The sequence below is a fragment of the Carlito syrichta genome, unplaced genomic scaffold, assembly GCF_000164805.1.
Source record: "Carlito syrichta isolate Samal-C Ts95f unplaced genomic scaffold, Tarsius_syrichta-2.0.1 Scaffold315088, whole genome shotgun sequence".
Classification (NCBI taxonomy): domain Eukaryota; kingdom Metazoa; phylum Chordata; class Mammalia; order Primates; family Tarsiidae; genus Carlito; species Carlito syrichta.
The window spans coordinates 239,303-255,178 of record NW_007259184.1 but is presented as its reverse complement, the minus strand read 5'-3'; the positions used below and the strand labels follow the sequence as shown (position 1 = coordinate 255,178).

The following is a 15,876-nucleotide window of genomic DNA, read 5'->3' as shown; positions in this document are numbered from 1 at the left end:
ATAATCCCAGTACTTTGGGAGGCAGAGGCAAGAGGAATACTTGAGCCCAAGAATTTGAGACCAGCTTGGGCGACTTGGTGAGACCTCACTTCTACAATAAATCGAAAAAAATTAGCCAGGTGTGGTGATATGTGCCTGTGGTTCCAGCTACTTGGAAGGTTGAGGTGGCAGAATTGCCTGAGCCCAGCAGGTCAAGGCTGCAGTAGGCGTGAGTAATCCACCACACTCCAACCTGGACAACAGAGTAAGAGTCAGACTCAAAAAATAAAAATAAGTAAGTTTTAGAAATAGTGAAAGAAGTGATCTTCATTCAGCACCCCTGAGATAGACATTATCATCCTCATTTCATGGGTGAGGAAATTGGGGCTTGGAGAGGTTAAGTAATCTCCCACAATCACACAACTAGTTAGCGGAGAGCCAGCATCCAATTTCTGTTAACTAGACTGCAAAGCCCAAAGCTCTTATCTATTTCTCTACACTTCTTTCTGGAGTTCAAAAACTCACAGGAGTTCTAGATTTTTCAAACTCTGTGACACTAATCAGGAACAATTTTAAATATTAACAGTTTCATCCTCTTCATTCTGTTTCCAAAGAAAAATATACATCCCATGAATAGTTACTCCAACACGAATTCCTGATTCGAAGCATGTCCTCAGTGTGCCTCTGGGAACATTTCCCCAGGCATTATCCATCGGACATGCCTTGCCACCCAGCTCGCTTCTTCAGTTCTGACACCCAATCGGGGCTGTCGTCGTCTTCCTCGAAGTCCCTGTGAAAAAACAATTTGGAAGATAAGCTTCTATATTAGGGGTACAGTGAGTATTTGTTGATGGATTCAAAGCAGAACTCCACCAGAACAATATTTAAGTTTTTGAAAAACAAGTTTCATAAGGCAACTGAACTGAGAAAAAATTGTTAGTTATTCTAAAAAATCACTTCTTTCACTGTTTCTAAAACTTACTTATTTTTATTTTTTGAGTCAGAATCTTACTCTGTTGCCCAGGCTGGAGTGTGGTGGTATATTCACAGCTACTGCAGTCTTAACCTGATGGGCTTAGGCAATCCTGCCACCTCAGCCTTCCCAGTAGCTGGAACCACAGGCACGTATCACCACACTTGGCTAATTTTTTTTGATTTACTGTAGAGATGAGGTCTTACCAAGTCACCCAAGCTGGTCTCAAATTCTTGGGCTCAAGTATTCCTCTTGCCTCTGCCTCCCAAAGTACTGGGATTGTAGGGTGAGCCACCATGCGGAGCCTAAAACTTTTCTTTTTAATGTAGCATCTAATATATTAAAAACTAACAAGTCCAAGTTAAAGGGTTATAAGGGTAGGGCTCAGTCATGTATTCTGTAATAATATTGTAAGGCATTACCCATCCCAGGCAAAAGATCAAGATACAAATATTCATTTATAATGAAAAGTAATATAACAAGCTCCCAGTAATTTAAATCACACATGCACACACAACAACTAAAGCTTTCTAGGTATATCACAACATACGTGTCATCCTCGTCCAGCTCAGGCTCGAGTCGCTCTGGGTCCAAAATGACAGAATCGTGACCTCCATCGACATTGTCTGATGCTTCTGTTTCTTCACACAGGGGGCCTTTCAAGAATCCTTCTGAGCCTTCAGGGGAATGTTAACAGAAAGTATGCCAATTTAAACAGTATGTACTTATTTTATGCAGTTCGACTAAAATCCTCCACAAGATTGTTGCTGATTGAGAACAATGGCAAGTTCCAGATTTACTTTGTAGTGTCTCCCCATATTACACACCATGATTTCTGGGATAAGTCCAGAAGCACTGATATGTGGATTAAATTTAAAAGCAAGGCCAAGGTGGGAGGATCACTTGAGGCCAGGAATTCCAGAACAGCCTGGGCAACAAACACAGTGAGATCCTGTCTCTACAAAAAAGTTTTAAAAATTAGCTGGGTATGGTGGCATACACCTGTAGTCCTAGCAACTCAGGGGGCTGAGGTGGGAGGATAGCTTGAGCCCAGGAGTTTGAGATTACAGTGAGCTATGATCACACCGCTGCACTCTAGCTTGAGTGACACAGTGAGATCCTGACTCTAAAAAAGTAAAAAACAAAACAAAACAACCAAAACCCCAAAGAGTGCTTTCTTACAGAGGGGGGAAAAAAAACCTCCAAAAATTACATTAAAAACCTTCAAATATAAGAACCTATATTAAGGAATTGAAAGTTTTCTGTGGAAGCTGGATTACAGTTGTTTTTCCTTTGCGTTTTCCCCTCCCAGGTTTTCACAGTGGAGGGGGAAAAAAATGTAAGGAATTGAAGGAAGACTACAAGCATGCTTTTAAAAAATTTTCCAGGCAGTAATTACTTTTAGATTTTTTTTGCTTACAGAATACAAATCTAACATAAAAATGAGGGTTAAATCTTATAAAAGTATTTTAAAGTAGAACTATAATATATATTTTGTAAACAGGGACTTTCCTAAAATAACAAATATTTCATCATTGGACCAGAAACAAAATCTAGGACCTATAACTGCTAAATCAAAATTCACAACTATGAGCTTTCCTTAACATCCTCCAAAGCATCAACCTCTCCTTGGAGCTCCCATGCTGTTCTACGCACAGCTCTATCAAAATGCACACACCACGGAGCGCTACAATACTCCATCTGTGTGCTGGGCTCCCAGATAATGAACTCCTCTGTCCTTAGAGCAGGGACTGTGTTTCATTCTTTTTTCATCTTAACCTATGCTAGGCACTCAGTGAGTATTGACCAAATAAACAAATACAACTAAATCTGTTACAATAAATATAGTCAAGACATACCATACCATGACCTGCTCTACTTGGTATAATTTACCTTAGATTTTAATCCACAAGGTGGCTTAGTAATGGAATGATCAAAATTATACACATGTGCTCATCCTAAATGCAGTCCATTGGCCTAGATTCCGAGTCTTATAAAAGGTTATCTTACACAATTTTAGTAAAAATGTCTGTAGAAAAAAATCAAATCCTAATTATTCATCCTTTTTTGAGCTCTATTCAATATAATAGAATTCAAGTATGCAGCAAAGGAAATCTTCAAGTTGTTACTAAAGCAATGGCATATTTGCATGGTGCATAAAGGCAACTCTTCAAAGAAAGTAGTAGCACGATTATTTGCTTATTAAAATAAGCAAACAAATGAGCAAAGGGAAGTAATGTAGCTCTGTGAAAAGTTTTAACTATAGAGTCAGACTGGCTAGAAAAGATGCAAAATCACAGGAAAATACAATGCAATGAATTATTTTATAACTTTAAAATCAAAGGGTTTCCAGAAGGGGAAATTAGGGAGTTATTATTTAATGGGTACAGAGTTTCCATTTTGGAGGACAAGAAAAGTTCTGTGGATGGATGGTGGTGATGGCTGCAACGTGAATGTACTTAATGCCACTGAAGTGTACACTTAAAAAATGGTTAAAGTAATAAATATTATGCATATTTGCCACAATTTAAAAGAAGTCAGAGGTTACATAACATTGTTACATAACAGACATGAATTACCTGGTCTGTATATTGTGTATGTTTGGAATGCCAAGCTGAGATCAGCATTCTTAAGGATGTTCAACAGGGTGTCTGGGGTTTCCCTGAGCCATTGCTTACGAGTAGAACTGTCACTGTACTTTATTACAGAGCCTCCTGGTTGTGAAAAGACAAAAGTCAGTGCCAAATAAAAAAGAGAATTTTTCAGCAGCTATCTTCCAGATCATATTTCAAGCAAAGTTAATTATATCTGACTCTCAACTAAAGTCTATTTCACTCACCTGTGTGAGCAAAGCTCTGGTGTGTGACACCAAATATCCTTCAGAGAGTGACATTAAAAAAAAAACCAATAGCATATTGAATAAATATAAAAATGTCCTATAATAAAGTAACAGCATTCAATTTGACTGCTAACCTTTATCAGCCTCTGCCGTTAAACTGGAGGTGAGTACAGATGCATTCTCCAAAGCTCTAAGAGTTGTGTTGGATACATTTTTCTCCCACTGTCGCCTGTGAGGACTTGGTGAACTGGCTTTTCTCAGATGGACTGATTTATTACCTGATTTTAAAGTGTAAAAAGGAATGCTAAGCATATTATTATTATTATTATTATTATTTTTGTACAGATAGGGTCTTGCTATGTTGCCCAGATTGGTCTCATATCTTGGCTCAATCAATCCTCCCATCTTGGCCTCCCAAAGTGCTGGGATTATAGGTGTGAGCCACCACGCCTAGCTGATATTATTTCATTTATTCATCTATATCCACACATATACTCTAACAATGATATGGAAGTATTTATTTTCTCTTTCAAACTTAAGCCTAGCAACAATGTTCTTCAAGTCTAAGTAGCAAAGGAAACAACAACAAAAAATCCAAAATGACAAGGTAAAGCAAATAATTAATATGACTTAATTCTTAAATAAATAATGTATACAGTTACATATTACACACTGTACAAGAATGAAGCCCCAAGAGAACTTACATATACACTGTATGTATGGTGGCCAGTACAACAAATAATACCTTTCCTAATGGCTCTTACCAATAAATATTATTCTCTCTTTGTTTATGGATTAAAATATTCCTGTAACATTAAATAAACTACTGGGTAAGCAAGCAGGTATGTGCCTGAAATTGCTCATGGCACCTAAGACCTAATAAAGTGATATTCCTCCTATATTCCGCAACTCCCACATAATAAATGATTAGAATCTGAGCAACTTACCTTTTTCTTCTCGGTTAACTCTTCCCAATGCATTTTTAACACTGCTTTCTAAATCACTATGGCTATATTTTCTACCTTGTTCTTCCACTGGCTTTAAAAGAGATGAAAATATAGATTAAGTAATGCTTGAATTGCTACAAAAAAGATAAACAAACATGGAAATCAGCTACTTTAATTTTAAATAAAAATTAGTGAATTAAAAAAAATACTCACAGAACCCCAAATATTAATAGCCACATACATCATATATGCATGTATATTAATGATCATACCATACATACATATGTGTATATTAACAGCCATAAACCTACACATATTATATTAATAGCCATATACATAATTATAAATGTAAAGAGGATATATAAGAATGAAAGATTTTAAGGAAAACAGTAATGAAAAATTTCTATATGGTTTGCGTTATTGGGCTTTTCATGCAGTACTATCAAAATAAGATGTTTTACTGAATGTGATAATTAGCTGTTTACTTCTGGTGCGTTTTCCTTACGCTTTATTATATAAAATAAAATGATTTTTATATATATCTTGTCCCAAATAAATATCATTTGGTTAAATAAAACATGATACTGTGTTTATATAGTTATTTAGGTAAGTCCACTTTCAAATTAGTCTAACAAAGAACAGGCTCACTTTTTAAGATTTGGCCTCTCATCTGTAGACTTCATTTAGTTGTATTTATACTGAGTTAAGGTTTTTCTAAAGAAAAGTGTATTTTTACACTACAACTATGGACATAGCAATTAAAAAATATCTTTAACGAAGGCAAACCTCTTAGAATATGCTTCAAGTTTTTAATAAATTGTATCTTCAGTTAAAAAAAAAAAAAAAAGATGTTTTATAAAGTTGCTATATATGGCCAAAATGTTCTCACTTAGTTCAGTGTTTTTACAAATAATCTATAAGCCCTTGATTTATTTCATGAAGTACGTAACACACAAGCTAATCTTTACTAAGTCTGCACATATTTTGAGAAGGAGTACAGATTCAGCGCCTAGACAGTTCTAGTCACACAGGTTCTCAATTATTTGCTGACAGTCTCAATAACCAGTAGGTCTGGGCTGCCATGTTGAGTTTTCTTATTTCCATGCAGAGGTTCTCAAACTTCTCTTGCCACACATGTAGGAAATGCAAACGTCTCTATCACTTAACAGTTTATGAACAATAATATCACGATAGCAGTGATTTCAAAGCTCTCCCCTCCCATAAAGGTATCACAATCTGGACTGGTGATAGGTACAGTTGTGAAAAGCCCCTTGAGAATTCCAGTCTTTTGTTCCCACTGAGATAACTGTCTCTCCTGCAGTGACCTCTAACCTCCCTCTGGGCACCACTCACCCCTGCCTTCCTTGCCACTGTAAACTGCTGACCCACACATGACCCTTTTCCTGCCTCAAGTCCTCCATTACCTGATTGACTTTTTGGCCTTTTCTCCATTCTTTTTACATATTGCACCCTTTTCATTCTGCAGACACATATTGCTGTGTCCATTACAGGCGGTATTCAAATTACAGTGGTGGCTGCCTGGGGCAGGGTTCAGGATCCTCAGCAAAAGGTCACCAGGTCACTTTTTAGGGGGTCGGGATGTCTATATTTTGATTGTGGTGGGGGCCATATGACTGCATAAATACGATTACCAAAACTCATCAAACTGTTAGCTAAGAAAGGGTAAATTTTATTACAAATAAATTATACCTCAATAAAGCTGGGAAAATACCCAGATATTATCATGGGAAAAAAGTACAAAGGCAAGATATATTCTACCTGTAGCAACATAATGGTGGGATGTTGTTACTTATTTATAACCTAGGGTTCTTTAAAAAAATTTACAAGCTTAATTACTAGTACATTTCATGAATAGAATAATCTATTGACAGTACAAAATCTTTTCCTTTTTGCATTAAAAGGTTAATTAAAATACTGAAGATCAGCCTAGGCAACACAGCAAGACATCATCTCTACAAAAAATAAAAAAAATTAGCTGGGTGTGGTGGCGTGTGCCTGTAGGCCCCCCTATTCAGGAGGCTGAAATGGAAGGATCGTCTGAGACCAGAAGGTGGAGGCTGTGGTGAGCCATAGTCATGCTGCTGCACTCCAGCCTGAGCAACTGAGTGAGACCCTGACTCAAACAATATATAAGTTAAAGAAAAAAAATCATCAGTAGTACATGATTTGCAAAGCTGGGGGTGAAAACACTGGAAAGCAGATTGGCTACGACTATTCACGACTCAATCGTGGCTTCAGTGTAAAAGAGCATCACAGCAGCCAGGGCTGGACAAGACGAACAGGACCCTGAATGCCAGGCTGGAAAACGACTCATGGGATAACCGGGTGGTGCTACACATTTTTGCACAGAAAGATGTCAAGGTCAAAACAATCATCTAAGTGTTATTCAGCTACAAAAAGGAATAAAGTTCTGACAAATGCTATGACCCAGAGGAACCCTGAGAACATTATGTAAGTGAAAGAAGCCAGGCACAGAAAGGACAAATATTGTATGACCCTACTTATATGAAACATCTAGAATAGGCAGATTTATAGAGACAGAAAGCAGGCTAGAGATTGCTGGGGTTGGGGTGGTGGAAATGGGAATCACTGTTTCAGTATAGAGTTTTTGTGTGGGGTGATACAGAGGTCTGGAAATAAAAAGTAGTGACTTCTGCATAATATTATGAATATAGTTAATGTCACTGAATTACACACTTAAAATGGCCAAAATAACAAATTTTATATTGTAATATTTTACCACAATAAAAAGCAAAAAGCCAAGTATAAACAAGATCTCATAATAGAAAGCAGGACAAAGCTCTCTGACATCTGCACTGAAACCACTATCATCAATAATTGAAAAAGGAGCCAGGTATGGTGGCTCACACCTGTAATATCAGCACTTGGGAAGCCAAGGCAGGAACACTGATGAGCCCAGGAGTTTGAGAACAGTCTAGGCAACATAGTGAGATCTTGTATCTACAAAAAAATGCAAAAATTAGCTGGGTGCGGTGGTATGAGCCTGTAGTCCCAACTACTTGGGAGGATGAGGTGGGAGGATTGCCTGAGCCCAGGAGGTGGAGGCTATGGTGAGCCAGGTTGGAACCACTCTACTCCAGTCTGGGTGACAGAGTAACCCTGTCTCAAATAATAAATGCATAAATGAACAAATAAATAAATAAAATGAAAAAGTCAACACAATACTTGGTGATCTAAAGTGACTCAGCTGGCAATGCCGACAACAGCTCCCAATTACTCACAGGCCAAAAGATGGAGAACTACTTAACTGGAGAGACCAGGACACAGTCTTCCAAATATCTCACCATATTTAACAGTAAGGTGTACCCAGCGGCAGATGGGTATTTCATAAATTTAATTTTAAAGCACTTACCACCATGTTTGCTTCATTTCCCAAAGTTATCTTGATCCTGCTGGGATCTGCTTAAAAAAACAGAGAGAAAAGGTAGAAAAAATACCATATAAACACTCAACTTATTCAGTTCCTTGTGTGCTGTGCATAAAGCCTGAGATACAAGTAAAGTTTTTGAAATCAAAGAGTCAAAGTTCTTAGACAGTTGAATAGAAATATCAAGCTTTAAGTGCCTAGTAATCCATCTCGGTTGTTGAAAGAGGCTACTATTTTACTTTATGTTTTTTGAGTCGAGATCTCACTCTGTTGCCCAGTGAAGTGCAGTGGTACCATCATGCTCACTACAGCCTTGACCTCCTGGGCTCAGGCAATTCTTTCACCTCAGCCTCCTGTGTAGCTGGGTCTACCAGCGCACACCACCATGCCCGGCTAATTTTTACATTTTTTTTATAGCGATGAAATCTTGTCATGTTGCCCAGGTTGCTCCTGAACTCCTGGGCTCAAGCAATCCTCTTGCCTCAGCCTTCCAAAGTGCTGGGATTATAGGCATGAGCCACTGCACCTGACCAAAAGAGGGTACTTCTGATATTTTTTTTCTAATGTAAAAATCTGAAAGTTAAAAGACATCTCTATTCACTTATGCCAACATATTTAAGCACTAAGAAGTAATATACTCTATATACTTGAAGGTCATGATCCCCTGTAGAGCGCGCTAGGTAGTGGAGTCTGTGCTTGTCCTGACAATTATCATAACAGGTGGAACAGGGTAACAAGAAGAGAGCTGCTTATTCATTCACAAGGGACTAGGGGGGTCAGGGGCTAACTCTGGCAACGGATCCCTTTGGTAGAGATGGCTCCAGCCCTCATCTTTCTCTGTCAGAGTCCAGTAGTTCATGTCCCTTACTCACTTAACATTTTTTAAAATTGCTATTGAATATCTACGATGGCAGGCACTAAGAACACAAGAGTGAGTCAGTGGGATGCAATCCTTGCCTAAGTGTTCCATTTCTTGTTCTAGTAATTTTCAAACTACCTCGAAACTTTTATCCATCCATTTTTTCTTGCTTAGCATTTTAAAACTAATTTCCTACTACCCTGGAATGTGAACAAAAGCTACAAAATAGTACCTGAGTTAAAATCAACACTCAATTAAACACTAAGCAAAACTGATGAAACAAAGGTTACTGACCACCGCTTATGAAAGAGAAAAAAGTTTGAATTGTAAGACTAAAGGGTTTTACATCCTTCCAAAAACAACACTTACTCGTTACCTTTAAGAAAACAGTACAGTTATCAAAATGTTTCTTTCATGGTATAACCCAGATGAAGAGCACCAGCCAATGGGGGTTTTGCAACATGTCACAAGAGAGGGTGACCTCCACTTCCTAACTCTTCTCCCTTATTCTGTTGATATCTAATGCCTTTGTAAGACTTTTTCAGAAGGGAGTCATTGATAACAAATGAAAAGGAATAAAAATAGCTTTGAAGAAAATTCAGAGATGACAACTTTCAAAGACACAATAAATTTAAAATGTGCTCAGGAGAGACTATACGTGTATGAAAATTTTATGCAGCTATTGTGTGGATGGTCCCCAACTTCTGAAAAGGCTCTGATTTGTGTTTGTTTTTTAATTGACAGACTTTATTTTTTAGAGCAGTTTTGGATTCACAGTAAAACTGGGCAGAAAGTACAGAGATTTCCACATACTCGGTCTCCCCACACACTCCTCCCCCCCTACTACCAATACCCTACACCATTACAGTCCATGAATCTATACTTGACACATCACTGTCACCCAAAGCCCACAGTTCACATTAAAAAGGCTCTGTTTTTTAAGTTTGTTTACACAATGGTTCTTCAGAAACGTGAGAATATATTTTCCTATAAAATTAGTACTATATTTTCATGGCTAGATTCCTAGGACAGACCCATGGAAGTCTTCTAACTGACCCACAAGTCAGGATAAATAGGGTACTAATAATGAAACAGAGAACACATTCCAGCACTAAAATAGTCAAACTAGGCTTTTTTCTTAAACCCTATTTTTCTAGGGATTAAAAAGGGCAGTTTAAGACTCAGGCTGGGTACGGTGGCTCATTCCTATAATCCCAGCTCTTTGGGAGGTAGAGGTGAGAGATCTGCCTGAGCCCAGGGTTTCCAGACCAGCCTGAGCAACTTGGCGAGACCTTATCTCTACAATAAATTAAAAAAATTAGCTGGCTGTGGTGGCATGTTCCTGTAGCTCCAGGTACTTGGAAGGCTAAGCCACAAGGATCACCTGAGACCAGGTCAAGGCTGCAGTAGCCATGAGTGTACCACTGTACTCCAGCCTGGGTGACAGATTGAGACTACCACTCAAAAATAAAAAAAATAAAAATAAAATAAAAGATTCAGTACTGGCTGGGTGTGGTGGCTCATGCTTGTAATCCAAAGCATGATTTGGGAAGCCAAGGCAAAAAGATTACTTGAGCCCCGGAGTTCAAGACCAGCCTGGGCAACATAGTGAGACCTTGTTCGTACCAAAAAATTCAAAAAACGGGCTGAGCATAGTGATACTGAGGCTGAGGCAGAAAGGTCACCTAAACCCAGGAGGTTGAGGCTGCAGTAGCCATGAGGGTGCAACTGCATTCCAGCCTGGTGATAAAGTGAGACCCTGACTCAAAAAAAAAAAAAAAAAGATTCAGTACAGAATTATGTCTGAAGTAATAAAAGAACATTTTGATTTGAGGATTTTCTCTGATAATCATTTCTAGCAACTTAAAAATTATACTTTCTTGTTATACTATAACAAAAAATAAGCTTTCCAAAATTCTTACCCTTTTTGCTTGTTGTATTATGCTTAGATTTTTTGGTTTCTTCTAATACCTGTTCACCATACTCTGTGATAATCTGAAATTTAAAGTTGATAATTTTAAGATGTAAAATACACTTTTCTTTAAACACTGCCATATGTCATTTCACCACCAACATTCTTCAGGACAATATTTAAAGCTGAAAAAATTTATAAAAATGCCATTTGAAAACTACATATAAGCTGAGCAGGGTGGCTTATACCTACAATTCCAGTACTTTGGGAGGTTGAGGTGGGAGGATCACTTGAGGCCAACAGTTTGAGACCAGCCTGGGCAACATGGTAAGACCCCACCTCTATAAAAATGTTTTGTGTTTTAGGTTACCAGGGATGGTGGTTTACATGGATGGTTCTGCATCGTTTGAATTTTTACAAGCATGTATATAATGTAACTGTGTCTAAACGTGGCAAACCATTTTATCATACACTGGAGAACAAGGTGGATCATACCTTGGGGGATAAGCACTTTTGGACAAGCTGAGCGACCCGGCCTCGAGAGAGCAGTGTTGTGGCGGAGGGGCGGTGTGAAGGATTCCTTTTAAACATCTGCTTGATAAGATACTGAAGCTCGTAGGAGTAATGAGACGGCAGTGGGCTGATGGACCCTTGACATATTTTGAGGATAAGATTTTTCCAACTATTTGCTTGAAACTGAAATGTAAAAACTGAAACTTAAAAGCAGACACGGAGGGGGTGTGTGCAGTGGAAATCAAAGTAAGAAACTACCAGCTGAACTGAATTCATATAAATTATTTTAATTTTATAAAGGTATCTACTGTCTGGCCATTTTTCTTTCTAGAGGTGTCTTCAGGGTAATATTCTATAATCTCATGGTGGTTCAGGAGAAAGGTAAACATGAATAGTAAAGAAACTAAAACTGTTCACAGCCATCTAAAGTCTTTCCGTTAGTGCCAGCTTTGGGCACTTTATCAGTCAATATCAATGGTTTTTGCAGATACACATTGCTAATACTAACAGGCTTGTAATCAGTGTAATACCCTTTGCTTCACTCCCCTCAACTTTGGCTTTTTAACCATTATACCAATGAGAACGACTTTTGCCTTCAAGCAGACAAGGAATGACAGATCACGGTCTTCCCTCTCTCCCTCCCCCTCTGCCTCTTCCTCCTCTTTCTCCTCCTTCGAGTCTTACTCAGGCTGGAGTGTGGTGACATGCTCACAACCGTCATATCCTCCTCCTGCTGGGTGCAGGCAATCCTTCCACCTCAGCCTTCCAAGTAGCTGGAACCACAGGCATGCGCCAGTATACCTGGCTAATTTTTTGATTTATTGCAGAGACGAATTCTCACCAAGTTGCCCAGGCTAGTCTCCAACCCCTGGGCTCAGGCAATCCACTTGCCTCCGCCTCTCCAAATTGCTGAGATTACAGGCACAAGCAATTGCACCCAGCATCTAATACTTATTCTTGCTAGGAAAAATGACTTGTATATGTAAGTTATGAAAAAGATAAAATCAGGGAAGTAAAGAATATCATCATAAATAAGATGCTAGAATTTTAAAAATAATTTTATGTGTAGACAATGATGGTTCACAACTTGGGCTGCGTATCAGAATAATCTATTTTAAAAACATTAATGGCTAGGTAATCCCAGCACTTTGGGAGGCCAAGGCGGGAGGACTGCTTGAGCCCAAAGAGTTTGAGACCATCCTAGGCAACATAGTAAGACCTCATCTCTCCAAAAAAGGTAGCTGGGTGTGGTGGTACACGCCTGTATTTCTAGCTACTTGTGTGAGATCAGGAGGTCAAGGCTATGGTTAGCTGTGATCATGCCACTGCACTCCAGCCTAGGTGATGTGAGAGAGAGACAGAGAGAGAGAGAGAGAGACAGAGAGAGAGAGAGAGAGAGAGAGAGAGAGAGAACTTTAATGCCAGGACATCTTCAGAGATTTCAATTCAATTCAATTGGTTTGGTATGGGCCTAGGCATTTTTAAAGGTTCCCCAAGTTATTCTAACTGTGCAACCAGCACTATAAGCCACTTATATTCAAGGAAAATAATCTCCCATGAACAGCATGTGCCTTTAGTTTGAGTTACTTTCCTCAAGTGTTGGTAAAAAAATTTTCTCAATCACTCATTCTCTCCCAAGCTCTATGTATCCTATAAGTATATCTGTTAAAAGCTTGGAAGGGCTAAGTTTCAGTCTGTCCCAAAGAACAGAATTTATTCCAAGGCAAAGCTAAGAACTAATAGGAATCTGTCCTAAGATTATTGTTCTATGTAATAAACTAATTTTGAACAAGCAGGACAAGTTATTTAACCTCTTTTTTGTTCATTTATCTTAAAAAGTATCTTGAAAAGATACATTATAGGGCAAAGTGCATGTTCTCATAATATTCGGTTAGAGAGGAAACTCACATAATAAGTGAAATCTAACTTCAAAAAGATGAGTATAAAAATGGAGCAGCCACTCTGGGAAACAGTTTGGTGTTTCCTCAAAGAGCTAACTATAATTGCCATATGACCCAGCAAATTCGCTCTTAGGTATATATCCTAAAAACTGGAATCAGGGACTCTAACAGATACTCGTACGACCATGTTGATAGCAGCATTATTCACAACAGCAAAAAGATAGAGACAACACAAGTGTCCACTGGCAGATGAATGGATACAAAAAACTCGGCATACATATGCAATGGAATATTATTCAGCCATAAAAAGGAATGGAATCCTGACACATGCTACAACACGCATGGATCTTGAAAACATTATGCTAAGTGAATTAAATCAGACACAAAAGGACAAATATTGTATAATTCCATTTATGTGAAATATCTAGAATATGCAAATTCACAGAGACAGGAAGTAGAACAGAGGTTATTAAGGGGCTGGGAGGGGAGGAAGAAAAGGGAGTGAGACAGGAACAGAGTTTCTGTTTGGGGTGATGAGAAGTTTTACAAATCAAACTTTTTCTTTTTGACAGTTGTCCAACACTGTGAATGTAATTAATGCCACTGAATTATACACTTAAAAATGACTAACATGTCAAGTTTTGTGTTGCATATGGTTTACCAGGAAACAGCAAAACAAAGACATGAGAGAGAGAGAGAGAGAGAGAGAGAGAGAGAGAGAGAGAGAGAGAGAGAGAGAAGGACAGCATAGCAGAAATGAAATAACGGAAATTTCCTATGAGCATATGCTACACAATGAGTTTAAGGCAAAGATGATGGCAATGAAACAAATGAAAACTTTTATAATGATGTCATCCTAGGGAAACAAACTGTCAACTGGAATCTGGCACATTACTTAGGGCTTAGCCAGACAGGACAAGCTGTGTTTTCAATTTTGCACACCATACTTACCGGATGCTTAAGAGTGCAGAGTTCATACAGAATGCATCCCAAGGACCAGATGTCACTGGCAGCATCAAGAAGCAAAGCAATAACAAGTGGGTTATAAGTTATCACATGTAATTATATGCATTTCCTAATATAAAAATTATCCTACTTTAATAAGAACAGACATCACAAGTAGCCCTAAGTCTGGCCTAACACTTAGATACTTACTGAGAATAACGTTCACAATAAAACTTTCTATCCCCCTGCCCTCGACCCTCCAAATCACTATCACTTCAGTAGCATTTGGAAATTCAGTAGCAAGAGGGAGTATTTGAAGACTCAGATGATCATAGTTGGAAGAAGGACTCTGGATGACATCTAGCGCAGCTTTCACTCAGGCTGCCCTGATCACATTTCTTGATAGACAGCTCTCCACCCCAGGCACAATCTACTCCCCTGTCGGATGCTCTAAGGGATAGCGTTCTTCCTTATCAAAAGCCAAAATGTATCTCTGGGAATCCTCTCCACCCCCAGAGTTAGTTCTATGTTCCAAAACAAAAAGAACAAAACTACTCATTCTTCCACAAAATAGCTCTTCAAATTCCCAAGAGTTTTATAGTTGGCCCTATGATGTATACTCCATCAAGCTAAGCAACTCCAGTTTCCACCATCATTCTTACCACCTATCTGTCTTTCTCCAGAGTTTTTTTCGAGTTAGAGTCTCACTCTGTTGCCCAGGCTGGAGTGCAGTGGCCGCTCCCGGCCATCGCAGCCTCGACCTGCTGGGCTCTGGCGATCCTTCCGCCTCAGCCTTCCGCGTAGCTGGAACTACAGGTGCGCGCTTCCACGCCTGGCTAATTTTTTTTTTTTTGAGTTGGAGTCTCACTCGGTCGCCCAGACTGGAGTGCAGTGGCCGCTCCCGGCCACCGCAGCCTCGACCTGCGGGGCTCCGGCGATCCTTCCGCCTCCGCCTTCCAAGTGGCTGGAACTACAGGCACGTGCTACCATGCCCAGCTAATTTTTGATTTATTGTAGGGACGAGGTCTTGCCAAGTTCCCCAGGCGGGTCTCGAACCAGGTGGGTCTAGAACCCGCGGGCTCAGGCAATCCACTCGCCTTGGCCACCCAAAGTGCTGGGATTACAGGCTGAGTCACCAACCCCGGCTGAGTTTTCTTTTTTTTTTTTGAGTTGGAGTCTCACTCTGCCGCCCAGACTGGAGTGCAGTGGCCGCTCCCGGCCACCGCAGCCTCGACCTGCTGGGCTCCGGCGATCCTTCCGCCTCAGCCTTCCGAGTAGCCGGAATTACAGGCATGCGCTGCGATGCCCGGCTGATTTTTTTTTTTGATTTATTGTAGAGATGAGGTCTCGCTGCCCAGGCGGGTCTCGAACCCGCGGGCTCAGGCAATCCCCTCACCTCAGCCTCCCAAAGGCGCGGGATTACAGGCTGAGCCACCGAGCCCGGTTGAGTTTTCTTTTTTTAAGAGATGGGGTCTTGCTATTTGCCTAGGCGGAAGTGCAGTGGCTATTCACAGGCACAATCATTAGGCACCACAGCCTCAAACTCCTGAGCTCAGCAATCTCCCTTCTGGGAGTGACTCCTGAGTAGCAGGACTATAG

The 15,876-nt window shown here is 39.6% G+C and overlaps 1 protein-coding gene across 3 annotated transcripts in view; it reads right to left on the bottom strand.

Moving 5' to 3' along the window:
• Window positions 1-582: 582 nt before the first annotated feature.
• Window positions 583-15,876, bottom strand: part of NEK3 (NIMA related kinase 3) — a 30,893-nt gene continuing 15,599 nt past the window's right edge. The window contains exons 8-16 of one of the 3 annotated variants that reach the window (XM_021706047.1): window positions 14,284-14,338; window positions 11,414-11,614; window positions 10,929-11,001; window positions 8,133-8,182; window positions 4,739-4,829; window positions 3,926-4,069; window positions 3,532-3,666; window positions 1,503-1,629; window positions 583-769 (exon numbers count right to left, since the gene is read on the bottom strand). In XM_021706047.1, coding sequence (XP_021561722.1) covers window positions 685-769; window positions 1,503-1,629; window positions 3,532-3,666; window positions 3,926-4,069; window positions 4,739-4,829; window positions 8,133-8,182; window positions 10,929-11,001; window positions 11,414-11,614; window positions 14,284-14,338 — 961 coding nt within the window. In that variant the 3' untranslated portion in view covers window positions 583-684. The remainder of the gene's footprint in view (window positions 770-1,502; window positions 1,630-3,531; window positions 3,667-3,925; window positions 4,070-4,738; window positions 4,830-8,132; window positions 8,183-10,928; window positions 11,002-11,413; window positions 11,615-14,283; window positions 14,339-15,876) is intronic. The other 2 variants (XM_021706048.1, XM_021706049.1) reach the window with 2 other exon arrangements.